Raw genomic sequence first — 23268 nt, 5'->3', positions numbered from 1 at the left:
GGAATACCGCTCCAGCAGAAATACTTTAATACATTAAATTTACACGGCTTTCAAATAATTCTATTTCATATTGACAACTACAGAATACAAAATAAGAGTTTCTCCCTCATTTGTCCTCTCAGCAGAAGAAATGGAGAATTCTCCAAATTTAAATAACGAACTAGAAACAAGAGGCAGTGTCATTGCCAAACATGAATAGCAACTAGAGAAAAGATAAGCCCAATGCAACAAAATTGGAACGCAAGCCAGAATATAGACAATAAATCAATCAGCCAAGGAAGGTATCTTGCTTCGCCTCAAACTTTGCTTTATCCATCACGCAACAGGAGAGCTAAGTGATGTTCAAGCCACTCGCATTTTCAAGCAACACCTGGTAGGTTGCCTGACAGAAATCGGGCCATAGAAGGCCAGGAAATGCTCAGACTACATTATCCTACATGCACAAGTCCTCTCGCTCACATGGTCAAAATCGTCGTCCGAGCCAACTTCACTGAGATCATTTAGATAGTTGTATTAGTAAGTGGACTATTAAATTTAACCAAAGAAGCTTACAGCATATAAAAGTAAGAACAAGCACATCCCATCATTCTCAGTTCCCACAAAATCATGAGTGGATTTTGGAAAAATGTATTCTTTGGAAAGATAACACAAGAGAGTTTCGATAAAAGCATTAAATGGATTAACAGATTTACATCTAAATGATACCACAGGTAGAGACAAGACGTCTAAAAATAAGGTCATAAAGTTATGCAATACAAAAGGTAATCCAAGAGACTGCAATTCCTTTTCAGATTATAACTGCAGTCAATAAACTATTAGATGACAGAGTAAGCCACAACACATATATGAGGCATTCTTCATGGATCCCAGAGCATATTAATTTGGAACACAAAGAACAGTCTTCTATCTATCTTTTTCAGGATTTGAATTATAGTAACAAACTGAGCAAAAAGGATTCAGAAAAAGGGATAAAGTCACAATAGTCAAATTATAAGTCCACAAGGGCGTGACTTTGCCTCTTCATCAATGCCTTCCCACCAAATCTTGATGGGCAAGCTGTCATGTCCAACACTTGTGCCATAATAAGTTCATAACTCCTCAGTATTACCAATTAAACAAAATTCACTGTCCCACCAATATTCAGTGGCATAACAGGGTTACCTAAAAAAACCTTCTGAAAGAGAATTTCATGTTCTTCAGTGAACCTTACTTCAATATATCTGAAACCCAAAGGGGCCATGCAAAGCCCACTGGCCTGTTATATTTCACTTGGTTTGCTTATTTATTAAACCATCAATACAGAAGAGTTGAAGAAGCATCCCGAAACATTTTTAGGATCCTTCATCAGCTAATACTGCAAGTCCAAGACAACTATCATCAGTCCTCAACAACTCCAAACACTTTTTTGCCCTCATTCAAGTATTACTTTGGATGAGCAGCTGAGGATCTTAGATATTAAACCTACTCAACTCAAATTGAAGCCACATGCTATCTGTCCAACCTCTGTAACCAAACAATTCAATTGTCCTATAACATCTGTACTTCTCATCGTTAAATAGAAAGACTAAAAGCTCTTTTGACCACTTAAGACCGTCAAGAAGTCAAATTGGGAACCGTAAACCAGTCTCTCATAGAATAGAAAGCCCAAAAATGGGGCCAAAATCATTAATATAGCATTTAATGATACTCTTTATCACAAGGCCAAATGCATCGTGAAGAATGGTCATCGGATAATAATTCGACATGCCATACAATAGAGCTGAGTCACAGCCTTTATGGGAGGCAGTTATTAGTCTAATGTGGCAATCTGAAATTGATGTCAACTAACAACTGCTCCAATTTTCAGATATAAAATAACATAACTAAGTATCAGTCAAATGAGTAAGTTTTACAATTTAGAGCTCTATGTCTGCAAACATAACTTAGAAAGAAGGTAGAAGGTAAACAGAGTTGATTGAAGCATGCACAATAAACTCTGTATCTTATGCTACATCACATAAACTGCTTTGAATAGCAAAATAATCCCCTTCTAAGGTAGAAAGAAACAGTACAACAGAATAATCTCCTGAGGAAGTGGTCCTTATCAATCTTATTCATATTCATTTCAATCTTAACAATCATTCAATCGATTGATTCTAACAAGTATGGAACAAAATAAGGGAATAGATTGGTAACAAGCATACAAGCAAGTGAAGAATCACTGAAGAATTTTAAGGTACAAACCAATATGGTTAAAACAAGTTGTCTATGTAGCAATAAGTCATAGTAAGTTATCATACCTCATCTCAAATTCCCGAATCTCAAAAAGGTCGCCCCCAGTTGTATCTGTCCACTGCACTTTCCTCCTCTGCGTTTGACAAGCAACATCATTGCTTTTTTCGCATGATGTTTCATGCTCGGGCTTTCTATCACCACCCCTGCTGCCAGTGGAAGCAATTGGAGCACTATTTGTTTTCTTCAAGCTACTCCTAAGACTAACTATCCTCTTACTACGATCACCATCATCAACACAACCAGGTGAGGTTTTTGGATCCTTACTCTCATCAAAGACTGGAGGCCCCGGCTGAACTTCTCGAGTTTGTGTTGGTCCCACTTTCAGAGGAGATGGGCTCTCAAGTCCAGCGGCAGCGCGACCAAAACACGCAAAGGAAGCGCACCCGCGGACAGGCCGGTTCTTCGCAGAAGCCAGCTGGAGATCAGGATCAGTCTCTTGGTCCACCAACTGGTACTGATTCCACGGCGTCACTCTCATGGGTTTCTCTTCGTTTTTCTGACCCAATAAAAGAAGGGTCAGGCCCTTACTGTACCCGGAAGCTGAAGAAGAGAAAAACCCTCCTCCTTCTACTGCAAATAACATCAGTTCTTCTCATCTGAGAACCGCACAGTTACTTTCTTTCATCGATGTAACAGTGTAATTCACCTGCATTGTGCAATTCATAATTGGTGTCACTTACGTGGCAGCATTATTTTTTAAGCATAATAAGGTGACAATTCCCCCAATTTGAGAGCCATATTATTATAAAACCATCAGCCTTCTAATAAAGATTATACCAAACTACAGATGACCTCCAGTGAATCACAGATTGAATGTGGAGACACATAACACGATTTCCAGAAACTTGGTAGTCTCAAAAATTAGCAAAACTGATACTTCCCAGTAGTTGGACTTAGTTCTCTAACTTATTTATGACACGACGAACAGCTAAAAATGTATAAACAGTAAAGATCAGCCAAATACTCAAAACTAAAGACAAGTGAAAAGACAAAAACCAACAGGATTCACAGATTCATCAAAATAGGGTCAAAGAAATCTCGCTATCACTAGAAAGCTGCTAATAAAGTTATATTCCCTGAACAATATCACACAATCGCTTAAAGGAAACAAGAAGCATAACTACATTCTAACTAACAACTAGGAGGATTCCCGTACAGTAGGAGCTATATCGCCAAAGATCTCAGAAGTGTGGCCTGTGGTAACTAACTATCGAGCAAAACAAATCGACGCAAGCGCAGACACAGATTTACCACAGGTAAATACTCGCACATAACAGTATACTCGATATCGGTATATAACTACAGATGTTTATACACATACGCGGAGGGACATACAGATCTGACAGCGATCTCCGGCGACAATTCACCGGGCGGAAAACTGCATCTCCAGTTGCACCCCGAACTTTCCGGCGTACAGATTAACTGCTATGCAAATAGAGTTGGGAGATCGATTGGATTAGGAAAGGAAACAAGATTTTTTCCAATTTATGTATGATTTTTTTGGCGTAGGGAGAGAGGAATGAGTGTGTTTACGAGAGGGAAGGAAAATGGAATGAAAGAAATAATTGTGAAATAGTAAAGAAAATGAAGAAATGGGAAGAAGATTAAAAAAAAGGAAATTTGTGGGGGGGAAAAGATGGGATAGCGACTCTTTGGCGCACGATAGCGATGGGTCCGCCTATAAATTTTGGAGTAATGTATTAATGATGATGTGTATATGTCTGTAATAGATTTATATTATATGGTTATTTGCATCCAGGTCTTTGTTGTTTTTGCTTTTAGCATTCATTTTATTCAATTCAAGTTTTTTTATATTTTTATTCTCATATTTCTGGGTAAAAATTAGAGTAAATATAACGTATTTTTTTTTATATTTATTATATTTATAAATAATTTTTTATTATTTAAAAAATTACAAATACTCTTATTATTTTAACATTCGTTCAACAACTAGCATCGTAACATGAAAATAAAGATGAAAATATTATTAGTTATGGAGGGGAGAGATGAAGTCATATTATAACTTTATATCCTTTGCTTTTGGGAAAAACAAAGAGAGTTTTGTTTGTTGAGTTACAGTTTGACCACTCACTCTCTATCTATCTTGCATGTGTAATAATAATGACAAATGAGCTTTTTCAAAAAGGTAAAGGGGGTAATAGAAGATAAAGGTAGTGCAAAAAATTTTGATATGTGAACCCAAATCACTATTCACTACAATGAATGCAGTTTGATATGTGATCCCATATGACACCCCACCCATCGCTCAACTTCTCATCACAGATTGATTTGTCAGGACATGCCAATTTTTGGCTCTTATCCCTCACTCCATTATTATTCCCAATAATTCTTGTTTTTGCCCAATTACACTTTCGCGAAATTAAAGACTATATTAAGATAAAATCAATGAATGACAAATTAATACAAAAACAGACAACCATTTCGCATTCAGACGACTTAAAGCCAAAGTACGAGGTGTTGAAGAAGAGGTCGTGGGCATAATGGCATGGCATGTGCTTGCATTTCATAAGCATAAATGTAGAATTAATAACTATTATGATATAATTTGGACGGAGAGTTCATTTCTTGGAACTGCTCATTATCCTCCTCAAAATCAGTTTATTGGAAATGCAACTCTGACTCCCTTTAAATTCTCAAATAATTTGAGAGAAATTATGTACCGAATACCTACTTTTTTATTTCCCCATTAAACAAGAGTGCTAGATTCTTTGAATTGTTAGACAAATACAACAGCCGACGGGAACTAATTAAGCGTGTTCAAGCACAAAGGATGTAAGAGACGCCCAGCCCGAGAATTAGTTGCTAGAACCAACGACTGAAAGGAGTTTGCAGATTATGGGATTCTCATCCTCGCTGTTCCTTTTCTTATTAGGTTCGGTTCAATCATGTTGATTGATGAGTCGTCTCGTGGGCAGCACAGTTGCAGGGTCAGCAATTGGACTGGGAGGGTCAGTTTCTTTACGTGATTTGATTGTGGCCCTTCTCGTCCGGAACGAATCGTATTCGTGGGTTGAATGAAATGGCTTTATGTCGGCTCCCTAAATGTTATGCCTGATGGGTAATATATCCGACGGTTAGATAATTAACTTATTTTTAATTTTCTAAATTATAAACTTAATTTCATGACAAAAAAACAATCTAAACGTATAAGAGTTAATTACACTTAAACTTCTTATAAAAATGTAAAAAATTATACTTTCTCATGAAAATATTTTAAAATTATATTTATTTAAATTCATTGATAGAATTTGAATGAAAAATATTAATATTAATAAAGTATAATTTTAACATAATTTCTCAATTTATAGGGATGAAAGTGTAATTAACCCTAAAATTAATGGTACGGTAACACTGTATGATTGGTGTGATTGGGTCTTATCGAGCGAGGCCCATCCCTTCTGAGACCCCATCCCACTAGGCCTAAATTGATCCATAAATCCCCATCCGGACCAGTTTGTAATTTTATAAAAGTATACATGAAATTTTTGTTGACATTTAAGGGTAGTGACAGAGTATGTGTGTATATTAGAATATGAAATAATTGAGAATTTTTGGAGGTGGTGGGTCCATGAGTATATAGTTTTAATTATGAGGCCCCACCAAAAATATCAACCTGTTGACTTAAATTATTCCTTCTTAGGTAATTCCGGTTGTGATCTTACCATTCATCTCACTATTTTGCTCTTATCCCTTTCTTCCCACCCTTGTTTCATATTAATACCAGCCTCCATAAATTAAATAATTCCACCTTGTAAAATTAAATATTATGTGATTTAAAAAATTGCATTTAACATTTTTCTATCTTAGGAATGTTAAATGTAATTTTAAAAATTATAAGAATTTACGTATAATTTCACAAGATCTTAAAAAAATAAAATGTAATTATCCCTAAAATTATAATAAATGATATATGGTACAATAAATTATTGATGGTTTGGAATAATGTGTTTAATGTAAAACCCAAAAGCACAAATCCCTAAATTCACTAATCACCAAAAAAATTTCCGACTTTTAAAGATTCGTTTCTTCCTCATAACCCGCACGGATGGATCATTTAATACTCTCTTTCTAAGTGTTGGAAATTTTAAGAAGAGAGTTTTTGCAGTAGTTTAGGAGATTGTGAAATATGAATCTTATTTTAGGAATTTCAAATGGGAAATGGAATTAAGGAAAGGAGGATTTAATTGATGTAGATTATGAAATTTTAATGATGATTATGTGTATGTTATTAGAAAATAGCATATGATTATGCTATTTTAGACTATATATTATTATTATTATTATTATTAATTAGCACCACTGCTATTTATAAGTTCGCGTGTCGGAGGGGTGTGGTGAGTCAACTCGACCGAGTCATCATGGGCTGCTGCGTCTCCAAGGAGCATACGCCGCGTTCAGCGGAGAAGGATTACTCGCAGCAGCAGCAGCATGCCCACCGCCGCTCTTCCTCCGTTAACGGTGCCCACTCCGGCGGAGGTTCGGCGGGTTTCACGGAGTTTTTGCTTTCGGAGTTGAAGTCAGCCACCAACAACTTCAGCTCCGAGAATATCGTCTCGGAGAGCGGCGAGAAGGCTCCCAATGTCGTTTATGAGGGTCGGCTGCAAAACCGTCGGTGGATCGCCGTCAAGAAATTTACCAAAATGGCCTGGCCTGATCCTAAACAGTTTGCTGTGCGGTTAAACACGCATAAGTTTCTTTGAAGTTTTGAGCTTTTTTTGGAGTTTTTTATGAACGAAATGGGGTTTTGGTTATCGGGTAATTGGATGCTTTTTGTTGTTGTACAGGAGGAAGCGAAGGAAGTGGGGAAGCTGAGGCATAAGAGGCTGGCGAATCTGATTGGATATTGTTGTGATGGGGATGAGAGGCTGCTCGTAGCTGAATTTATGCCTAATGAGACGCTTGCCAAGCATTTATTCCACTGTATGTTGTGTTGCCCAAATATCGTACATTTGTCTTTTAATTCCGCATTTGTTTGCCATTGCTGGTTTTCTTGAACTGACCATGTGCATTTTTGTAATTCTTGTAAATATCGTCCAATCCATAGCCTGTCGGATTTAGCAACATTATTTAAGTTGTCATCTTAGAGTTTAGCTGTCGGGCTCAGAGTTGGTGGTGGCTTAAATTGTGTCATTCTTGAGATTCTGATATCCTTTCGCTTTGAGCTGTGAAATAAATAGGACTGCTGAAGTTGCTGAATGTTCATTGTTCCAGAGATGAATGATTGATAAGCGCGCATATTTAATCTTGGAAACTAATGGTTGCCTATCAATGTCTATCATCAGCAACAATTACTGTTGACTGATCCATGTAATGTAAAAGTAGCTCGTTCTAACAACAGAATGTTTGATTCCTGACCCTTAAGCAGCCCCCTGAAGAATTTGTTTATTATGGGTACAGGGTCTATAAACTATAAGAAGGCATGACGTATTACAGCAATCCATTGGCAAAGTTAGCGAACTCAAAAGTTTTCACAAAATAGAATTTATATCAAAATTATGTGGTCGCAATCGTAGAACTTTAGTTATGTAAAGCCCTGTGACTCATCAATTATTTGTTTGTCGATGATTGTTGTTTTTCTGTAAGTTAGAAATGCAAGCAGCGTTTGGCGCACATGGTAACAACCTGAAATGGGGAGAAACGAGCTGCATGAAATGTTTGTATTTTCATGAAATTGTGGCAATCCACTGATGAACTTAAAAGATTTCTTAGTTCGAAGGTTACGTGCCTGCATATAAGAACATTTCCTCACAGGAAAGCTTGTGACGCATTTAATTATTCTTTAATGATGATGCACTTTTGGGAGTAAGTTCTAACGCACTTATCCCACATTTTTGTGGAAGGGTTTCAACTAACTTATATAATGGGGTTTTCTTTCTCCTAACTAACTGATCTTCTTAGGCAGACTAGGCTCACGACAAAGTAATATCAGAATAAGACCTGGTATCTACGGTGGGGTCCACTTGTGAGTGCTTGAGGTGAGCGGCTGGGGATGGGCCTATATAGCATGAGGCGTGCATGGGTTGGATGGGATGAGTGTAATGCTTTCATCTTACATGGTGGTGGGAGAATTTGGACCAACTTGTACCAGGTTTCCTTTAGCCCCTAACTGAGCAGGTCTCTAGAGGAGGATTGGACCGTGACAATGTGGTAACAATCTGAAGTTGGGAGAAAAGGGGTTTCTTCAAAAACTTGCTTAATACAAAAAGGTTGCTTGTGTTGTCTTAGTCTCATGTAATTACAGCTTGTGTTTGCATCCGAAGATGATGCTATCTGTGTTTGGCACATGAATAAGGAATTTCACGTAGGTGCATTTGCAAACTATTTTTTTCATTGTCAATCTGTTGGCTATCAGTTCTTTCAGCTAACTGTTGTGTCTCAGTAACTAGCTGAAGGCGTTCCTGTCATTTCGTTTTTTCTTCTTTGTCTTCTCTGGATTTGGATTTGGCTCGGGGTTGGGAAGTGCCGTGAGGGTGGGTGGGGGTGGAAGGTAGAGGATCCTTATTAATGCTATTCCTGAAAGATTGCCTCTTCATATGATGGAGATAGTTTTTACAAGCCTTAATATCTTAAATTTGATCTTCTTTTTCATCTTCTAATTGTTTCTTGAATTATTTTTCATACTTTCTCTAGGGGAGAATCAAACCCCTGAGTGGGCTATGCGTTTGAGAGTTGCGTTCTATATAGCCGAAGCATTGGATTATTGCAGCAGTGAAGGTCGCCCACTGTATCATGACTTGAATGCCTATAGGGTTCTCTTTGATGAGGTTAATTACTCTGTATTTTATCTTGAAGATAAGCTTTTCTTATGCTGGGTGATAGGAAATAGTTTAATCTTGCACCATCTTTTAATTCCGTTCCACCTGTGAATGGGTTTAATTCTTCACTGAAGATAAGTGTTTCATGTGTTGTTTTTGGCAGAATGGAGATCCACGTCTTTCTTGTTTTGGATTAATGAAGAATAGCCGGGATGGTAAAAGTTATAGCACGAATCTTGCATATACACCTCCTGAGTATCTAAGAAATGGTAATTAATTCTTTTTTCTTACCTAACACCTTATTCTAAACTTTGCTTTCTAATATTAAGATGGACAATTTGGTCATGCCACTGTGGTTCCTGGTATACTATATCACGATCATCAAATAATTCTTTTCATCAAACTAGACAAATTTGATGAGAACGAAAAAGGCCTGGAATGGTATGCTATTGTTTTGGAATTTGTACTCTGTTTTGTTCTCTGATATACCTTACTGTAAACTGGTTTTACACTATTTGGATGGACTATCATCACACCAGTGATTTCTTCACAGACTACGTCATCTTGTTCAAATAGTTCATTTCATGAACTGGCAGAATTTACCATGATGGGAAAGCCTAAATTGTTGTACTATCATGGAGATTGAGAATAAAACTTTGAAACAGAGGGATTATAAGATTTGAACTGAGAAACCACCAAAAAGAAAAAGACTCAGCTTCTGCCAAACTTCCCTACTGGTTTCATTTTCATTTGAGTATTGATAAATGTAGGTTCTTTACGAAATACATATAGATCTTTCTTGAATAGACACTTCCAAGGAATTTGAAGGTCTGTCTAAGAGAAGTTTGCAGACGATAAAGATCATTCATACTTCGATGTTTTTGCTTATGAGAAAATGTGGTTGCATCATTGAATGTCCAATTGCTTGGTTCTGTCTCTCAGAGTCTCTTTCTTTTTTCTTGCCCCCCCCCCCCTATATATCCTTATCAGAATAGCTTTTGTTGGGTTTCTCTTGTAGGGAGAGTCACTCCGGAAAGTGTTGTTTTCAGCTTTGGAACTGTCCTTTTGGATCTTCTTAGTGGAAAGCATATTCCTCCAACTCATGTAAGCAATCACATGCTATTATGTATCAGCTTTACTAACTCATGTTTGATGCTTTATTTCATTCAGGATAACAATACCTTATCTCTAACAGCTTTTCATGCTATTTAGTTACAATTTATCTGTTATAGTAACTCATTCAATGTTGCTACGTCATTTTGAAATTGGCAAGTGCAATTAACTTGAACTAGCTGGCTTAATATATTAAAAAATCAATTTGTTTTTATGGCATAATTGTAAGCTTACTCTAGAACAAGTCCCTCACTATCTTCAAATGCATGCCCGCTTTCTGCTTGGTTACGATTGCAGGAGCAGGACCTCAACCAGCTCCTTGTTTTGGGTTGTAACTTAACCAGCTTAAGCCACTATTAACCTCAATCATAGGCTCTCCTTATTTTCATTCTTATATTTTTGAATGCTAATTCCATAGAATGAAATAGCTGTTTATGTTGAATTTCTATGCCATGGGCTTTGATTGTATTTACTAGTCCGTTTTGCACTATAACTATTCGAATAATTACTTGAAACGTTATTGTTGCATCCGTAAAATGCATGACATAATGATGGCATTCCTGGGACTTTGGTACTTCATAATGTTGCAGTTAAGGTTATTTGGTGATCACTGTTAGGTTCTATGCCCATATGATGCCTTGGTATTTTATAGTGGTTGCAGTGTTGTAGTTTGAAGCTTCATACTAATATTCATTTTGCACATGTCAGGCATTGGATATGATACGGGGCAAGAATATTCTTCTCTTAATGGATTCCCATTTGGAGGGTAATTTCTCAACTGAAGAGGCCACTGTAGTTTTTGATCTTGCCTCACGATGTTTGCAGTATGAACCAAGGGAGCGCCCGAAGACCAAAGATCTTGTTTCTACCCTAGCCCCCTTGCAAAATAAGCCCAATGCAAGTCCTAATCTCTGTTTCTTTACTGTTAAAGATTCTAAGATCTTTCAGCCACCTTGATGCAATTTTCAAACTAATGATAGATTTTACTATGATGACATAGTGATTTTATGCATATTATGCCAATAATTGATAAACTGTCATCCATAGCAAGTCTAAGTGCTTTTCTTTCAGTGAAGCTATAGAAGTCTTCCTACATTGCTTGTCAATGCATTTGCTGCAGATCATGCCAATTACTAGAAATTGATTCTATCAGCTGCACTAGTAAATTGCACGGGAATATTCTAATAATCATTTCGCAGGAAATCAATACTGAAGACCATAAGATTACACTTTAATGCCTGCCAAACTGGGTTAGATTGCTTAGTTGATCGTGTTAATATTGTTTTGGCTTCTCATCAGTGGCTACCACATTTTGCATGGGTTGGGGTGAGAAGCTGTTTGATCTCATATAACGTATGTTAAGTTAAATGCTGCTCCTATGTGGCTTGTTGGCTTTTAAACCACCTAAAAGATAAAGAAAACATTTATCTTTTAGATTACGTTACTGCAGTGCAAGAATGGAAAATGAGTGATTTTGTCATATAATTGAATACATTTTGGTTCAACATTAATCGTGTGATACTTCATATACTGAACAGTTAAGCATGTTCCTGTTAATATTGTTGATTACAGGTCCCATCTTATGTGATGTTGGGAATTCCAAAATGTGAAGAAGCCCCATCTACACCACCCCACCCTCTCTCTCCAATGGGTGACGCCTGTTCACGTATGGATCTCACTGCTATCCATCAGTTTTTGGTGATGCAACATTACAAAGATGACGAGGGAACCAATGAGGTAAGCTATTGAAAGCCAAAAATGCTATAGTGAATTATTTCTTGTGAGCATATCATTCTAAAGTAAGGATATGACTGCCAAATAGTTATCTTTCCAAGAATGGACTCAACAAATGAGAGATATGTTGGACGCAAGGAAAAGAGGAGACTTGGCATTCCGTGACAAAGAATTCAAAACCGCAATTGATTGTTATTCTCAGGTATTTTCAGACATATACATGCACGCATACTGTGTTTTATTTTTTGTGGGAGAAAAGCCTGGTAAGAACTAGCAGACTGCCTTACCATTAAGTTCCTGGTTTGTACTTTGTTTCAATAAGCCAAGTGCAAGGAATCTCTGACAATGCAGTTCGTCCACAAGGTCATGGAACTGTTTGTTTTCTTAGCTCCAAAAATGTTATTCCCCATGCTTTAGCTTCTTGCTCTGATGCAAAAAAGAATCGCACATGTTTAAGAGCCCATGCTACTATCTCTCGTCTCAGTTCCATTTAATACATATGAACCTTTCTTCTGAATTTGGTTAATAATATTCTCTGGCAACATGCAGTCCACAACTGTTATGTCGATGCATTTATTTGTTTGCCTTTTACCAAAAAAGGTCTCACGAGCCATAGATGCTTAAGCAGAACTTTTTCTTTGTCTTTGTCTGTGCAAATTTCTGTTCAACTGTGCATGCTGGATCTCACATATCTTAGGCATCATTTCACATGTACTAGCAAAGGTGAAATCCATTTTGAGATTTCATAGTTATTGCTTCAGGAACATCTATGAGAGAAACTGTTGTTCAACATAGGTGACTTTCTTTTAAGATATTAATCTCTAGTCCCTGAAAACAAGTATAACTGGCCCTAGATTTGGGTTGAGGAAAATTACTTGTATAGTAATTCTTTTACCAGACTGATCTGGTTATATGTGCAGTTCATAGATGTGGGTACCATGATTTCACCAACCGTCCATGCACGACGGAGCCTTTGCTATCTCATGTGCGATCAGCCAGATGCTGCCCTTCGAGATGCTATGCAAGCACAATGCATATACCCCGAATGGTCCACAGCATTTTACATGCAGGCTGTGGCCCTTGCCAAGCTCGACATGCACAAAGATGCAGCAGATATGTTGAATGAGGCTGCCATGCTAGAAGAAAAGAAGCAGCGAGGTGGAAAAGTATCATAACCTATCTGTAAATTAATTGTGAAGAAATCATGGCATGGCCAACTCTGTTGTAATCACATCATGCACAGCGAAAATACATACATTACTTGAGTAAATGTTCGTGTTAATTTTTGTGACTCAAATATGTTGAACGGTAACTATCTTTTTCAAACTTGTACAATTCGTATGCTGATCTAAATATACAACAAGATTTGCGTTCCATTTAGAATAGAATCATGCAACATATAGTTCCGCCTTGCCATCAATGAAAAGGCTCATAAACTCTTCACCGTCAACAGTTTCTTTCTCTATTAGCAATTGAGCAAGTTTGTGTAGAATGTCAATATGAGTTGTGATTATCTGTTTGGCCCTTGTGTATGCTCTGTCTACCAGTTCTCTGACTTCCGCATCTACAACGTCTGCAGTTGCCATGGAGTAGTCTTTCTGGGTTGACATCTGCAGTTATATAGTGTATGCCTCAGCCATCAATAATATAATAAGAGAAGAAAAGATTGTATGCGAGATGAGCTAGAAGAGTAGTAGGCACCTGTTGACCAAGGAAGGGATTTCCACCAGGTCCACCAATGGCCACTTGTCCAATCTTTTTGCTGAACCCAAATCTCTCAACCATTTGCCTTGCAACCCTTGAAACTTGCATGAAGTCATTGGATGCTCCTGTTGTTACATTGTCCTGTCCAAAAATAACCTCTTCGGCAACCCTGCATGACCAAAGTGTACAGGAAAATACACAAGGAACATAGCTTATTAAGGAGTGATGAAGTCTCAAGACTGATCAGAGATTGTTTGAACTACATCTTGTATATGTAAAGGGAGCACTGAAAATGCAAAACCCACCTTCCACCAAGAGCAACGGCCATCTGATTTTCTAGGTAGCTTCTACTGTACAACCCTGACTCGAGTCTCTCTTCACTTGGAGCAAAGAAGGTAAGTCCACCAGCTTGGCCACGAGGAATGATGGAGATCTTGGCAACTGGGTCGTACTCTGGCATCAGCGCACCAACCAAAGCATGTCCAGCCTCTACAACACGAATGTATATGTTACAGTTAGACAACCAAAAGAAGCACAAAGCAAAAGGCAACTCCAAAACAAATTTTCATTTGTTTTGTACCATGATAAGCAACCAGCCTCTTCTTTTCATCAGAAACAACAGCATTTTTCTTCTCTGGCCCAGCAATAATTCTCTCCAGCGCATCAGATATCTCGTCCTTGCTTATTTCCTTAAGGTCACGCCGCGCTGCAAGGATGGCTGCTTCATTCATCAGGTTTTGCAAATCTGCCCCAGTGAAACCTGGTGTTCTCCGGGCAATCTTTTCAAAATCAACATCCTTTGCGAGGGCCTTTCCTCTGGAATGCACCTGTCATAATCAGTATGTACATTATTGAATAGGATATCCCACAATCATCCCCTGCTTAACATGGCAAACAAATTTCTGATAAATTTGAACCCAGTGACTATCAGTAACAACTTTAAGCATTATTCAACATTTGGAATGCGACTATTTCTGTTCAACATTTTAAGCCTTGAATATGCCACATCCGTTCTAATCTAAACATCATCACTCCGTAAAACCACATTCACACAAACTAAACTAAAGAAGGCCACCAGAGAGCTTACTGACCTGAAGAATCTTGACCCTCCCAGCAACATCAGGCCTGTCAACAGTTACCTGTCTATCAAACCTCCCCGGCCTCAACAATGCAGAATCAAGAACATCCGGCCTGTTAGTTGCTGCCAACACTATAACACCTGAGTTACCCGAAAATCCATCCATTTCCGTCAACAGCTGATTAATGGTCTGCTCTCTCTCATCATTCCCACCACCAAGACCTGCTCCTCTCTGCCTTCCCACGGCATCAATCTCATCAATGAACACAATACAAGGTGCTTTCGACTTGGCCTTCTCAAACAAATCCCTCACTCTTGAAGCTCCTACACCCACAAACAGCTCCACAAACTCTGATGCTGCACATGAGAAAAAGGGCACCCCAGCCTCACCAGCCACGGCTCTTGCCAGGAGGGTCTTCCCAGTACCCGGCGGACCAACCAAAAGACAACCTTTCGGGATTTTTGCACCCAGTGCAGTGTACTTATCAGGGTTTTTCAAGAAATCGACCACTTCCTGCAACTCCAGTTTTGCTTGATCAGCCCCTGCCACATCAGCGAATGTCACACCAGTCTCAGGCACCTCCTGGAACTTGGACTTGGACCGCCCGAAATCCATTGGCCCGCCGAGCCCTCCAGGGCCACCTGGACCCCCCTGCGCTCGCCTAAACAAAAAGAAAAGCCCAGCAAAGGCAAGAAAAGGAAAGAGCAAATTTCCAATAAAACTAAACAACCCATTTCCAGTATCACCCTCAGAGACGGAAATATCAACGCCATTCATTGCCAAAATGTCAATCAAGTCAGGGTCATTAGGGACAATCACAGTTGCCCTGCGCCCATCTACGGCTGTCAGCTGAAGGACACCTCCGTCTTTACTGAACCTCACTCTCTCAACCTTTCCCTTCTTCACAGCATTCAAGAACTCACTGTAGCGCCATTGGGAACCCTCAGGGAGGTCGGAAGTGGGCTGGGATTGAGGCTTTGGCGCATTCAAGATTAGATTTTGGGCAAAGGGTGATGACGGCCCGGGCCTCTGGGCCTCAATTTCAATCACTTGCGCAGCAGGAGCAGGTGGTGGAGTACTATCGAGTGCTAATGCTTGAGGAGTAACTGAAGAAAAAAGTAAGGCAGCAAGAGCAGCATGATTTGCGACGTTCTTTGATTTGCTGGAATTCTTGCGATTGAGAATTGCTTGTGGCACTAAGAATGATCTAGGGACAGTTTTTGGCGTGGGAGGCGAAATGAAGATCTGGGTACCAAAGAAGTTGGAGGAAAGTAGAGGGTTTGTTAATGTTGAAGCCATGAAAATCTGAGCTCGTCTATTGCTTCCTCTGATTTCTTGAAGTTTATAGGGTTAGGGGAAGAGGGAAAACGATACTTGTCGAAGTGTAAGGAGCGTAAATTTGGTTAAGAGTTGCAGGGTTGAAAAAATCTAAGTCGAATTATGATTCAATCGAAGCCATAGATGAGGATGTTGGTTGGGTTGGTTCTACGTGTGTGTAGTATTATCCACTCGTGGTTGCTTTGATTTTTATGCACTGAAAGGGAAGTGGAGAGTGCGGACAAAAGAAGCGGACTGGAAGTAGTCTTTCTGGACACTAATGGCAACCATTATATTTAATTCTCCTTAAAAAAAGGCAATATTTATTAAAATAGTATGGCATCTGAAACACCACATGAAAATAATGTCAATATATACTGAATATCTAAAATTATTAGAAATTTATTGAAATTTTCAAGTATTTTTTTATGTGCTTTTTGCATAATTGAAAAACTTCACTATATTTTCAGTAATTTTCGCCTCAAGAAAAACCAATAAATTTCATTTCTACTAAATGAATTGATATACTTGTTAAAGTCTTAATTTTTAAATTATTCACTAGTTACATGACCATTATATTACTTGATCAGTTATGTTCAAACTTGATTGGAACAAGAACTTCCAAACATAATTACTCCAACATGTTACTGAAATTCTTGTTCCTAATTCTGGTTCCAGGTTACTAAAATAATTTCTTAATTAGTGACAGGTTTTGAACTATAATCCACCTTGACCTTCTTTCACTTTGAACTTAAATACAGAACAATAATTGCACACGGGTATTCAAGTTCAAGAAGGGCACATGGTCTTAACATTTCTTGGAAATCAGACATGAAAACGATCACATTTTAGATCTCCAAGATCCATTTCATCAGCATTGTTTGCTGGTTCACATGAAATTCTAGCATTAGGTCGCCTTCCTGTCCAAATACCACCATGACAAGGTCATCGTGTGCAAATAGAGAAATAAAAACCAACAATAATAGTAGACATCTTGAGTAGATAATATTCTCTCTGTCCCTTTTGTTCATTCTTCTATATATAGCACCTGCTGCTATGGTGGTTTCGACATCTCATTTCGTTTCCGTAGTTCATCCCTTCCTGACTGAAAATGGCTAACCACGTTCGATCAAACAGTTTGCCATCTAAATCTCATCCCTGGATGCAAAATGTTGAAGACCATTTGTGCAGGTTAAGGGCATCAGATTCTTCTGTTTGCTCAAGCTTGGCTAGCCTCAAAGATTTGCACGAAACTATCAATGATGTGATTCAGTTGCCTGGAATCCAGCAAGCTCTCTCGCAAGAGCAAGGCAAGAATTGGGCTGATGAGCTGCTTGACGGATCTCTCAGGCTACTGGATTCTTGTGGGATTGCTCGGGATGTTACGTTCATGGTTAAGGAATCAGTTCAAGAACTTGAATCATCTATTAGGAGGAAACGAGGTGAAGCTGTCGTGGGACACGATGTTGATGCTTATATGGCCTCGAGAAAGAGAGTTACTAAAACTGTCAAGAAATGCATCAAGAATTTCAAGGGCTTGGAGCAATCTTCTCCTGTAGATGTTCTAAACATGGATCAGGATCTCAAGACCATCACGAGCACATTGGTAGAAGCCGAGGCCATTGGCTTCTCAGTCCTGAAATCTGTACTGATGCTTGTTTCAGGGGTAAAGGCAAGTTCAAAGTCAAGAAGTTGGTCCCTGGTTTCGAAATTCTCCCAATCAAAACGTGTTCATTTAGAGATGGAGCAACGAAGCGTTTACGCTCTGAATATCCACAAGAACCTTAATGGCGTGGATGCTGCTTCAGTGCCTGATTTCTTGAATCAGTTGAAAGAATCAGTAATGACCATCCAGGAAATTGAAGTTGGACTGGAATCTTTCTTCAGGAGCTTAGTCAAAACAAGAGTTTCTCTTCTTAATGTTCTGAGTCATTAGCCTGTTTCTGGCTTTTGCTCATTTTTGCAATTTTGACCACACCATAGAGTTGTATACTTATGTAAATGAGATTAAAGATCAATAGAGATAGTTGTATAAATTATACTCCATCATCGATATAAAATTCAGTTTATAGATCTTCAACATCCATGTCCCTTTAATCTCTATCTAAAATGACGGATGTTTCTCTTTTCAACTTGTCTGCTGTTCTAGTTTCACAATTAAGGGAAACCTGTGGTGACTGGTGGGCTGGGTAAACACTTCGGTTACAAGACATTTCTTGGACTCACAGATTCAGACGTCAATCTATAACTTTTTTGGGTGCCTCATTGCTACATCCATGATTGAAACGTTTGGAAGTAGCAGTAGTAATGTTTCAGTTAAACAAGAAGACTTTCAATATCTGTCCAGCTTCAAAGGATAGCAGAATTAGCTGATAACATGCATAGTTACATCTCTTTTCAGCTTGATGAATTCTAATCTGCAAAAAGTTAGTCGTTGACTTGGTAAGTTTCACAGAAGCAATGTGGTTGATGATTATAGTTAATTAGTATGAATATGATTATATGACACAGCAACCGTGTGCTTGTTTAGTGCTAAGCTGTCAAGATTCCATTTGTTTTGTTCTTCATATAAATGATTAATTATCGAATAGTCACCATTTTCCATGCTCTGTATGTAGTACGAATTTGTTTCCAACAAGGACTACGTACAGTACTCGAATGCTGTCTAACTACAGACTAAACGGAACATGTTTTGTTCTGTATTTATGAAAGGCCTATGTATTTTCCTCATTGTCAAATGATCTAAAACACTCCAGCCTAATAAAGTTGATCATTTCTTCCCCCGTACACGACAGTTGGAACACAGATTCACATAGGAAGATTTTTGCGTCTGCTCCATGCACGACCAGTACTATAATTTAATAAAATTTCAAGTCTGTCAAGATTTCTCATGCTGCAACATCAGTATTTACAATGAATTTGGTATATGTATGATTGATTTACATTTTTAGTTGTTCAAGAATCAGGAGACATGGTGCTCGGGCATGATGAATATACATTTCGTTACACAGAAGCCGTGAGATCTTATAAGTGTAATAGATTCCTTTTGTTTTTTTTGTCTATCATCCTATATATAGTTTATGCCGAATAGATAGCTTCAACACATCAACATCATTTCATCGAGACTCAAATTGTACATCCAGCCTTGAAAGAGTTCACTTTGACAGCAAAGATGGCTTATTTACACTGCCGATCAAACAGTTTGCCATCTAAATCTCATCCAGAAATCGATGGTGTTGAAAACCATCTGCGCAGGTTAAAGTCCTCAGAGGCCGCATCAACTTCAGCCACTTCTGTACTAAAAAAGTTGGCTAGCCTCAGAGATTTGCAAGAAAGCATCAATGGCTTGATTCAGCTGCCTTCAGTCCATCAAATCATCTCCCATAAACAAGGTGAGAATTGGACTGATGAGATCCTCGACAGGTCTCTTGAGCTCGTTGATCTTTGTGGATTTTCACGAGACGTTGTGATTTCAACCAAAGAAGCTGTTCAAGAACTCGAATCCTCCATTAGGAGAAACAGATGCGAAACAGCTGTAAAAGCTGATATCAATACTTATGATTCCTCAAGAAAGAAGATCAACAAAAGGGTCAACAAGTACGTCAAGAACTTGAAGAGCTTCAAGCAAACTCTAATCCCAGACACAGATTGTGATCTTAAGGCCATCGCAATGATGCTGAAAGAGACCGAAGCCCTTGGTTTCTCAGTCCTAAAGTCCATATTGACACTCGTTTCAGGGGCAAAAGGAAGATCAACTCAGAGAAGTTGGTCTTTGCTCTCAAAATTCACTCAAGGTAGCCGTATGCATTCTGAGGAGGATCAAGAAAGCAGCAATGAGGACTCGTTTTCATTGAAAATCGAGAAGTCCCTTAAAAGCAAGGACGACATGATCAACGTCCAAAACATCTTGAAGCAGCTGAAAGCTTCAGAAATGACCATCCAAGAACTTGAAGAAGGACTAGAAACCTTCTTTAGAAGTTTAGTCAAAACTAGAGTTTCTCTTCTTAACGTCCTCAGCCATTGATTACCCTCTTTGGCTGTCCTAATTTTGTACACATAATATAGTTATATACTGTTGTAAATGACATGAGAAATGAATACTGATCTTTATACTAATCAACTTACCAGTACAATCAGTTTAATATACATATCTTCAACCCAAAATTCCATCGATCTATCTGTCTATCTACTTCAAGATTGCTGGACTTATGCACCTTTAGATATTTAACAATGATTTTTCTTAATGATTTCCATAGGGAAGCCACCATGAGTTAAAGTTTTGGAGGGTTTTAATTTGTTGATCAATTTGTATAGTAGCAGTGTACCAGTTTGCAATCACCATAAGAAATATAACCTCCAGCTAATTGTTATGCTTAAAAACAAATAACTATAGTAAATATTCATTAATATCTCTTTCAATCTAAAGACTAAGGCCCGTTACAAAGGTAGCCCACTCCCCCAAGTTTTTCAACGGGCCGTAACTTGTTCTGACCCAGGCCCACTTTTTCTATTGGAGTTTGGAGCCCAATTTAATTTCACCAAGCCCATTACAACATGCGGACTCATATATAACTCAGTACAAAAAAATATATAAAATTTACATTAGTGAGACCTTATTTTTTCGATTACAAATGATCTATAAAAGTATATATTAATTTTTTTAATTAATAATGAGAAGAAAATAATTATGAGATGCGTGCAGATCAACGGCCTCAATTACTTATGCCTTGGTGGTTAGCAACATTATGTTTGATCAGCGAAGAATATAATTCATCCCTCCTGCATTGACCTTCACACTGCCGTGGATTACCGTACACCAACACCCCGGATTAATCAACTTTGATTTGTATTAATTAGATTCGATTATTTGTAAATTTATGTTAGTAAAATAGGTCAAATTTTAACATTTTATAATATCATTCTATTCCTAATCATATATTCATGTTGATTTTTTACATCTTATGGTCAGTTACTTGTCAGAAATGTAATTAATACTTATTTTTAACACATCATGTTTAATGTGGTTTGTTGTACAAGTCGTCGATGTCAAAAAGGTTTTGTTTTTTCTTAATAAATGCCAATTTTTTTAGAAGCACTTCAAGAATAAAATCTCACCTCCTTTGTGGACTCGAATAAAATCTCCTCTTTCTTTCATACGAATCCTTCCAAAATATAAAAAATATCTTGCTATTTATTCTGTATAAGAACTTGTATTTTATGCCTAGTAAAATTTTCATTGTAACTATTTGCGGGCAGAATTTTTGTGTTCCTAAGTGGAAATATTCCGTCTATTTTGGCGTAATCATACGCTTTTCAACTTCTTGTCATCCTGTTTCCCTATTCTTTTATCTCTTAGGTCGTAGCTTTTTTTAGATGGTATAATTTTTACCTCTACATCAGTATTCAATTCGTATATTATGTATTATTAAACCTGCGGCAATCATAGTGTAAATATAATAAGGTACAAAATTATGAAATTGCCGGTACAATAATTAATTCTAAAAAGAAATTCGGATAAGACAAAAGCTGTGCGATAGTGATTGATTCGTTAGAATAATATAAGAATATTTAAAGATGTCCAAATCCAAATTATGACTTGAGCACCTGCTGCTGCTGACAAATTAGAGAGGAACGTACGACTGCCTGACCAAAAGACAACATCAATTCTTGTAAAATATTGTGTACGTGCATGGATGGAAATTTCCTGCTGTCCAATTTGGTTGGTTCATTCATCCTTAGCTGGTTGTTGATGATGATGATGATGATGATCAGACACACATGGGGTAATTAAGGATGCTTCCTCTCCTTTTCCCTCTGCCTCTGAAAATTTAAATAAATCGTTCGAGTGTTTACTTTTATATATATAAGTAGTCAGTCATTCGCCGGAATTGCCATCAAACCCAGCAGCAGCCCACACAGATTTCCTTTACTGACTGCTGCTTTTTGCGGGTCCAAAATTGTTTCTGACCCGTCTGACGCCGTTTGATTTCTTTTTTAGAACTCAAGTTGAAATATATATATATAGATCGATTGATTGTAGAAAAAAGAGCATTCACTTAATTGTTGCATTCATATCCAATGTACCAGATGTCGCGACCCGAGTTTGATTTTGATGCTCTGAGAGAGTTGCACGATTCGGTGAACAGGTTGCTGCATTCACCGCACACCAAGCTGGAAATCATCCACCACGGCCGGGAAAAATGGGCGAACGAGGTGTCAGAAGCGTCGCTGAAGATGGCGGACTCGTGCGCCGCCGCGAAGGACCTTCTCCTCCTTACCAAGGAACACCTTCAGAGTCTCCAATCCGCGTTCCGCCGTATCGCCGCCACCGCGACTGAAACCGCCGCCGATCACGCTGGGAACCATTTCGAGCCCTACCGCCTCCCGAGGAAGCAGCTGAAGAAGGCAATTCTGAAGAGACTGAACTCGCTCAAGGGGATGAAGAACACGTGCCTTGCTGCCGCCTCACTACAGCCGAAAGAGGACCAAAACCTAGAGGTGGTTGTTGAGTTGCTGAAGGAAGTGAGAGCCACAACTTTGATGATCGTACGATCGCTATTGTCGTTGATCGCGTTGCCCAACCCGGACGGGAAAACGGGTTCGGGGCGTAAGGATCCGGTATTCAGGCTGAAACTGACGCGGGTGGATAGCCTAAGTTTCTGGGATAAGTGCGAGGCGACGGAGATACGGTCGGTGGCGAAAAGGCTGGAGGAGGTGGAGACGGTGGTGGAAGACATGGAAGCTGAGTTGGATCACATGTTCAGAAGATTGGTTAGAACAAGGGCTTCGCTTCTCAACATACTGACCACCTAATCCGGATCGATGAAATCAGTGTCCAGTTAGTTTGATGATCAATCAGTTATTTCGTGATTGATTATTACTGGTGAACAAACAATTGAACCAGATTTTTTTTAGGGTTTTGCTTCAATGGGCCGTTGAATAGTGAATAACACTGACGTCGGTGTCTTAGATCTGGCACAGAGAATAGGGTTAAAAGTCCTAGTGGGATTTCACCCAAGTAACATTGGATTGGAAATGTATTCTTTGATTCTTTCTAGTTTGAAATTCTACCGAGAGTAAATTGTTTTTCTTTTTCTCTTTTATCTTTTATGCTATAAGAATTCTACTTTGCTAAATCAATTGTAAAACTTTAATCGGTTACTGTTTTTCTTTTTATTTTATACTCACGCAATAAACATGCACACACGAAATTCGAGTGGGGACTTCTCGTGTCCGGCATATTTGATCGCGTACTATTGAGGTCAAGTAAT

At 38.4% G+C, this 23268-nt stretch overlaps 6 protein-coding genes across 7 annotated transcripts; 4 read left to right on the top strand and 2 right to left on the bottom strand.

Annotated features, from left to right (window-relative positions):
- Positions 1 to 21: 21 nt before the first annotated feature.
- LOC105159385 (uncharacterized) lies at positions 22 to 3858 on the bottom strand. Of its 2 annotated transcripts, none has more exons than XM_011076432.3 (3): positions 3596 to 3858; positions 2280 to 2920; positions 22 to 490 (listed from the first exon to the last, which is right to left on the bottom strand). In XM_011076432.3, the coding sequence occupies exons 2-3, from the start codon at positions 2855 to 2857 to the stop codon at positions 424 to 426; spliced, it is 645 nt and encodes a 214-aa protein (XP_011074734.1). In that variant the 5' UTR covers positions 2858 to 2920; positions 3596 to 3858; the 3' UTR covers positions 22 to 423. The 2 variants fall into 2 exon arrangements, with proteins under 2 accessions (XP_011074734.1, XP_011074735.1); XM_011076433.3 differs by having other exon boundaries at positions 3610 to 3857.
- A 2485-nt stretch (positions 3859 to 6343) lies between these two features.
- Positions 6344 to 13194, top strand: LOC105159592 (serine/threonine-protein kinase BSK1). The gene is made up of 9 exons (XM_020693065.2): positions 6344 to 6965; positions 7080 to 7215; positions 8926 to 9059; positions 9214 to 9319; positions 10069 to 10154; positions 10872 to 11060; positions 11736 to 11900; positions 11986 to 12099; positions 12818 to 13194. Exons 1-9 carry the CDS (start codon positions 6654 to 6656, stop codon positions 13070 to 13072), a joined length of 1497 nt encoding a protein of 498 aa, XP_020548724.2. The 5' UTR covers positions 6344 to 6653; the 3' UTR covers positions 13073 to 13194.
- On the bottom strand, positions 13134 to 16167 carry LOC105159384 (ATP-dependent zinc metalloprotease FTSH, chloroplastic). The gene is made up of 5 exons (XM_011076431.3): positions 14693 to 16167; positions 14182 to 14428; positions 13907 to 14090; positions 13599 to 13770; positions 13134 to 13507 (listed from the first exon to the last, which is right to left on the bottom strand). The coding sequence occupies exons 1-5, from the start codon at positions 15977 to 15979 to the stop codon at positions 13286 to 13288; spliced, it is 2112 nt and encodes a 703-aa protein (XP_011074733.1). The 5' UTR covers positions 15980 to 16167; the 3' UTR covers positions 13134 to 13285.
- Positions 16168 to 17089: 922 nt separating this feature from the next.
- Positions 17090 to 18037, top strand: LOC105159591 (uncharacterized). Its single transcript, XM_011076703.3, has one exon. The coding sequence runs from the start codon at positions 17109 to 17111 to the stop codon at positions 17931 to 17933; it is 825 nt and encodes a 274-aa protein (XP_011075005.1). The 5' UTR covers positions 17090 to 17108; the 3' UTR covers positions 17934 to 18037.
- Positions 18038 to 18991: 954 nt separating this feature from the next.
- LOC105159590 (uncharacterized) lies at positions 18992 to 20075 on the top strand. The gene has a single exon (XM_011076702.2). It carries the CDS (start codon positions 19170 to 19172, stop codon positions 20019 to 20021), a length of 852 nt encoding a protein of 283 aa, XP_011075004.1. The 5' UTR covers positions 18992 to 19169; the 3' UTR covers positions 20022 to 20075.
- Positions 20076 to 21629: 1554 nt separating this feature from the next.
- On the top strand, positions 21630 to 23093 carry LOC105159589 (DUF241 domain protein, putative (DUF241)). The gene is made up of 2 exons (XM_011076701.3): positions 21630 to 21780; positions 22085 to 23093. Exon 2 carries the CDS (start codon positions 22085 to 22087, stop codon positions 22808 to 22810), a length of 726 nt encoding a protein of 241 aa, XP_011075003.1. The 5' UTR covers positions 21630 to 21780; the 3' UTR covers positions 22811 to 23093.
- Positions 23094 to 23268: the final 175 nt, after the last annotated feature.

This window comes from Sesamum indicum, linkage group LG3 (assembly GCF_026168435.1).
Source record: "Sesamum indicum cultivar Baizhima isolate 11 linkage group LG3, ASM2616843v1, whole genome shotgun sequence".
Classification (NCBI taxonomy): domain Eukaryota; kingdom Viridiplantae; phylum Streptophyta; class Magnoliopsida; order Lamiales; family Pedaliaceae; genus Sesamum; species Sesamum indicum.
Note: the sequence above shows the minus strand (reverse complement) of the source record. Positions and strands in the feature narration are given on the sequence as shown.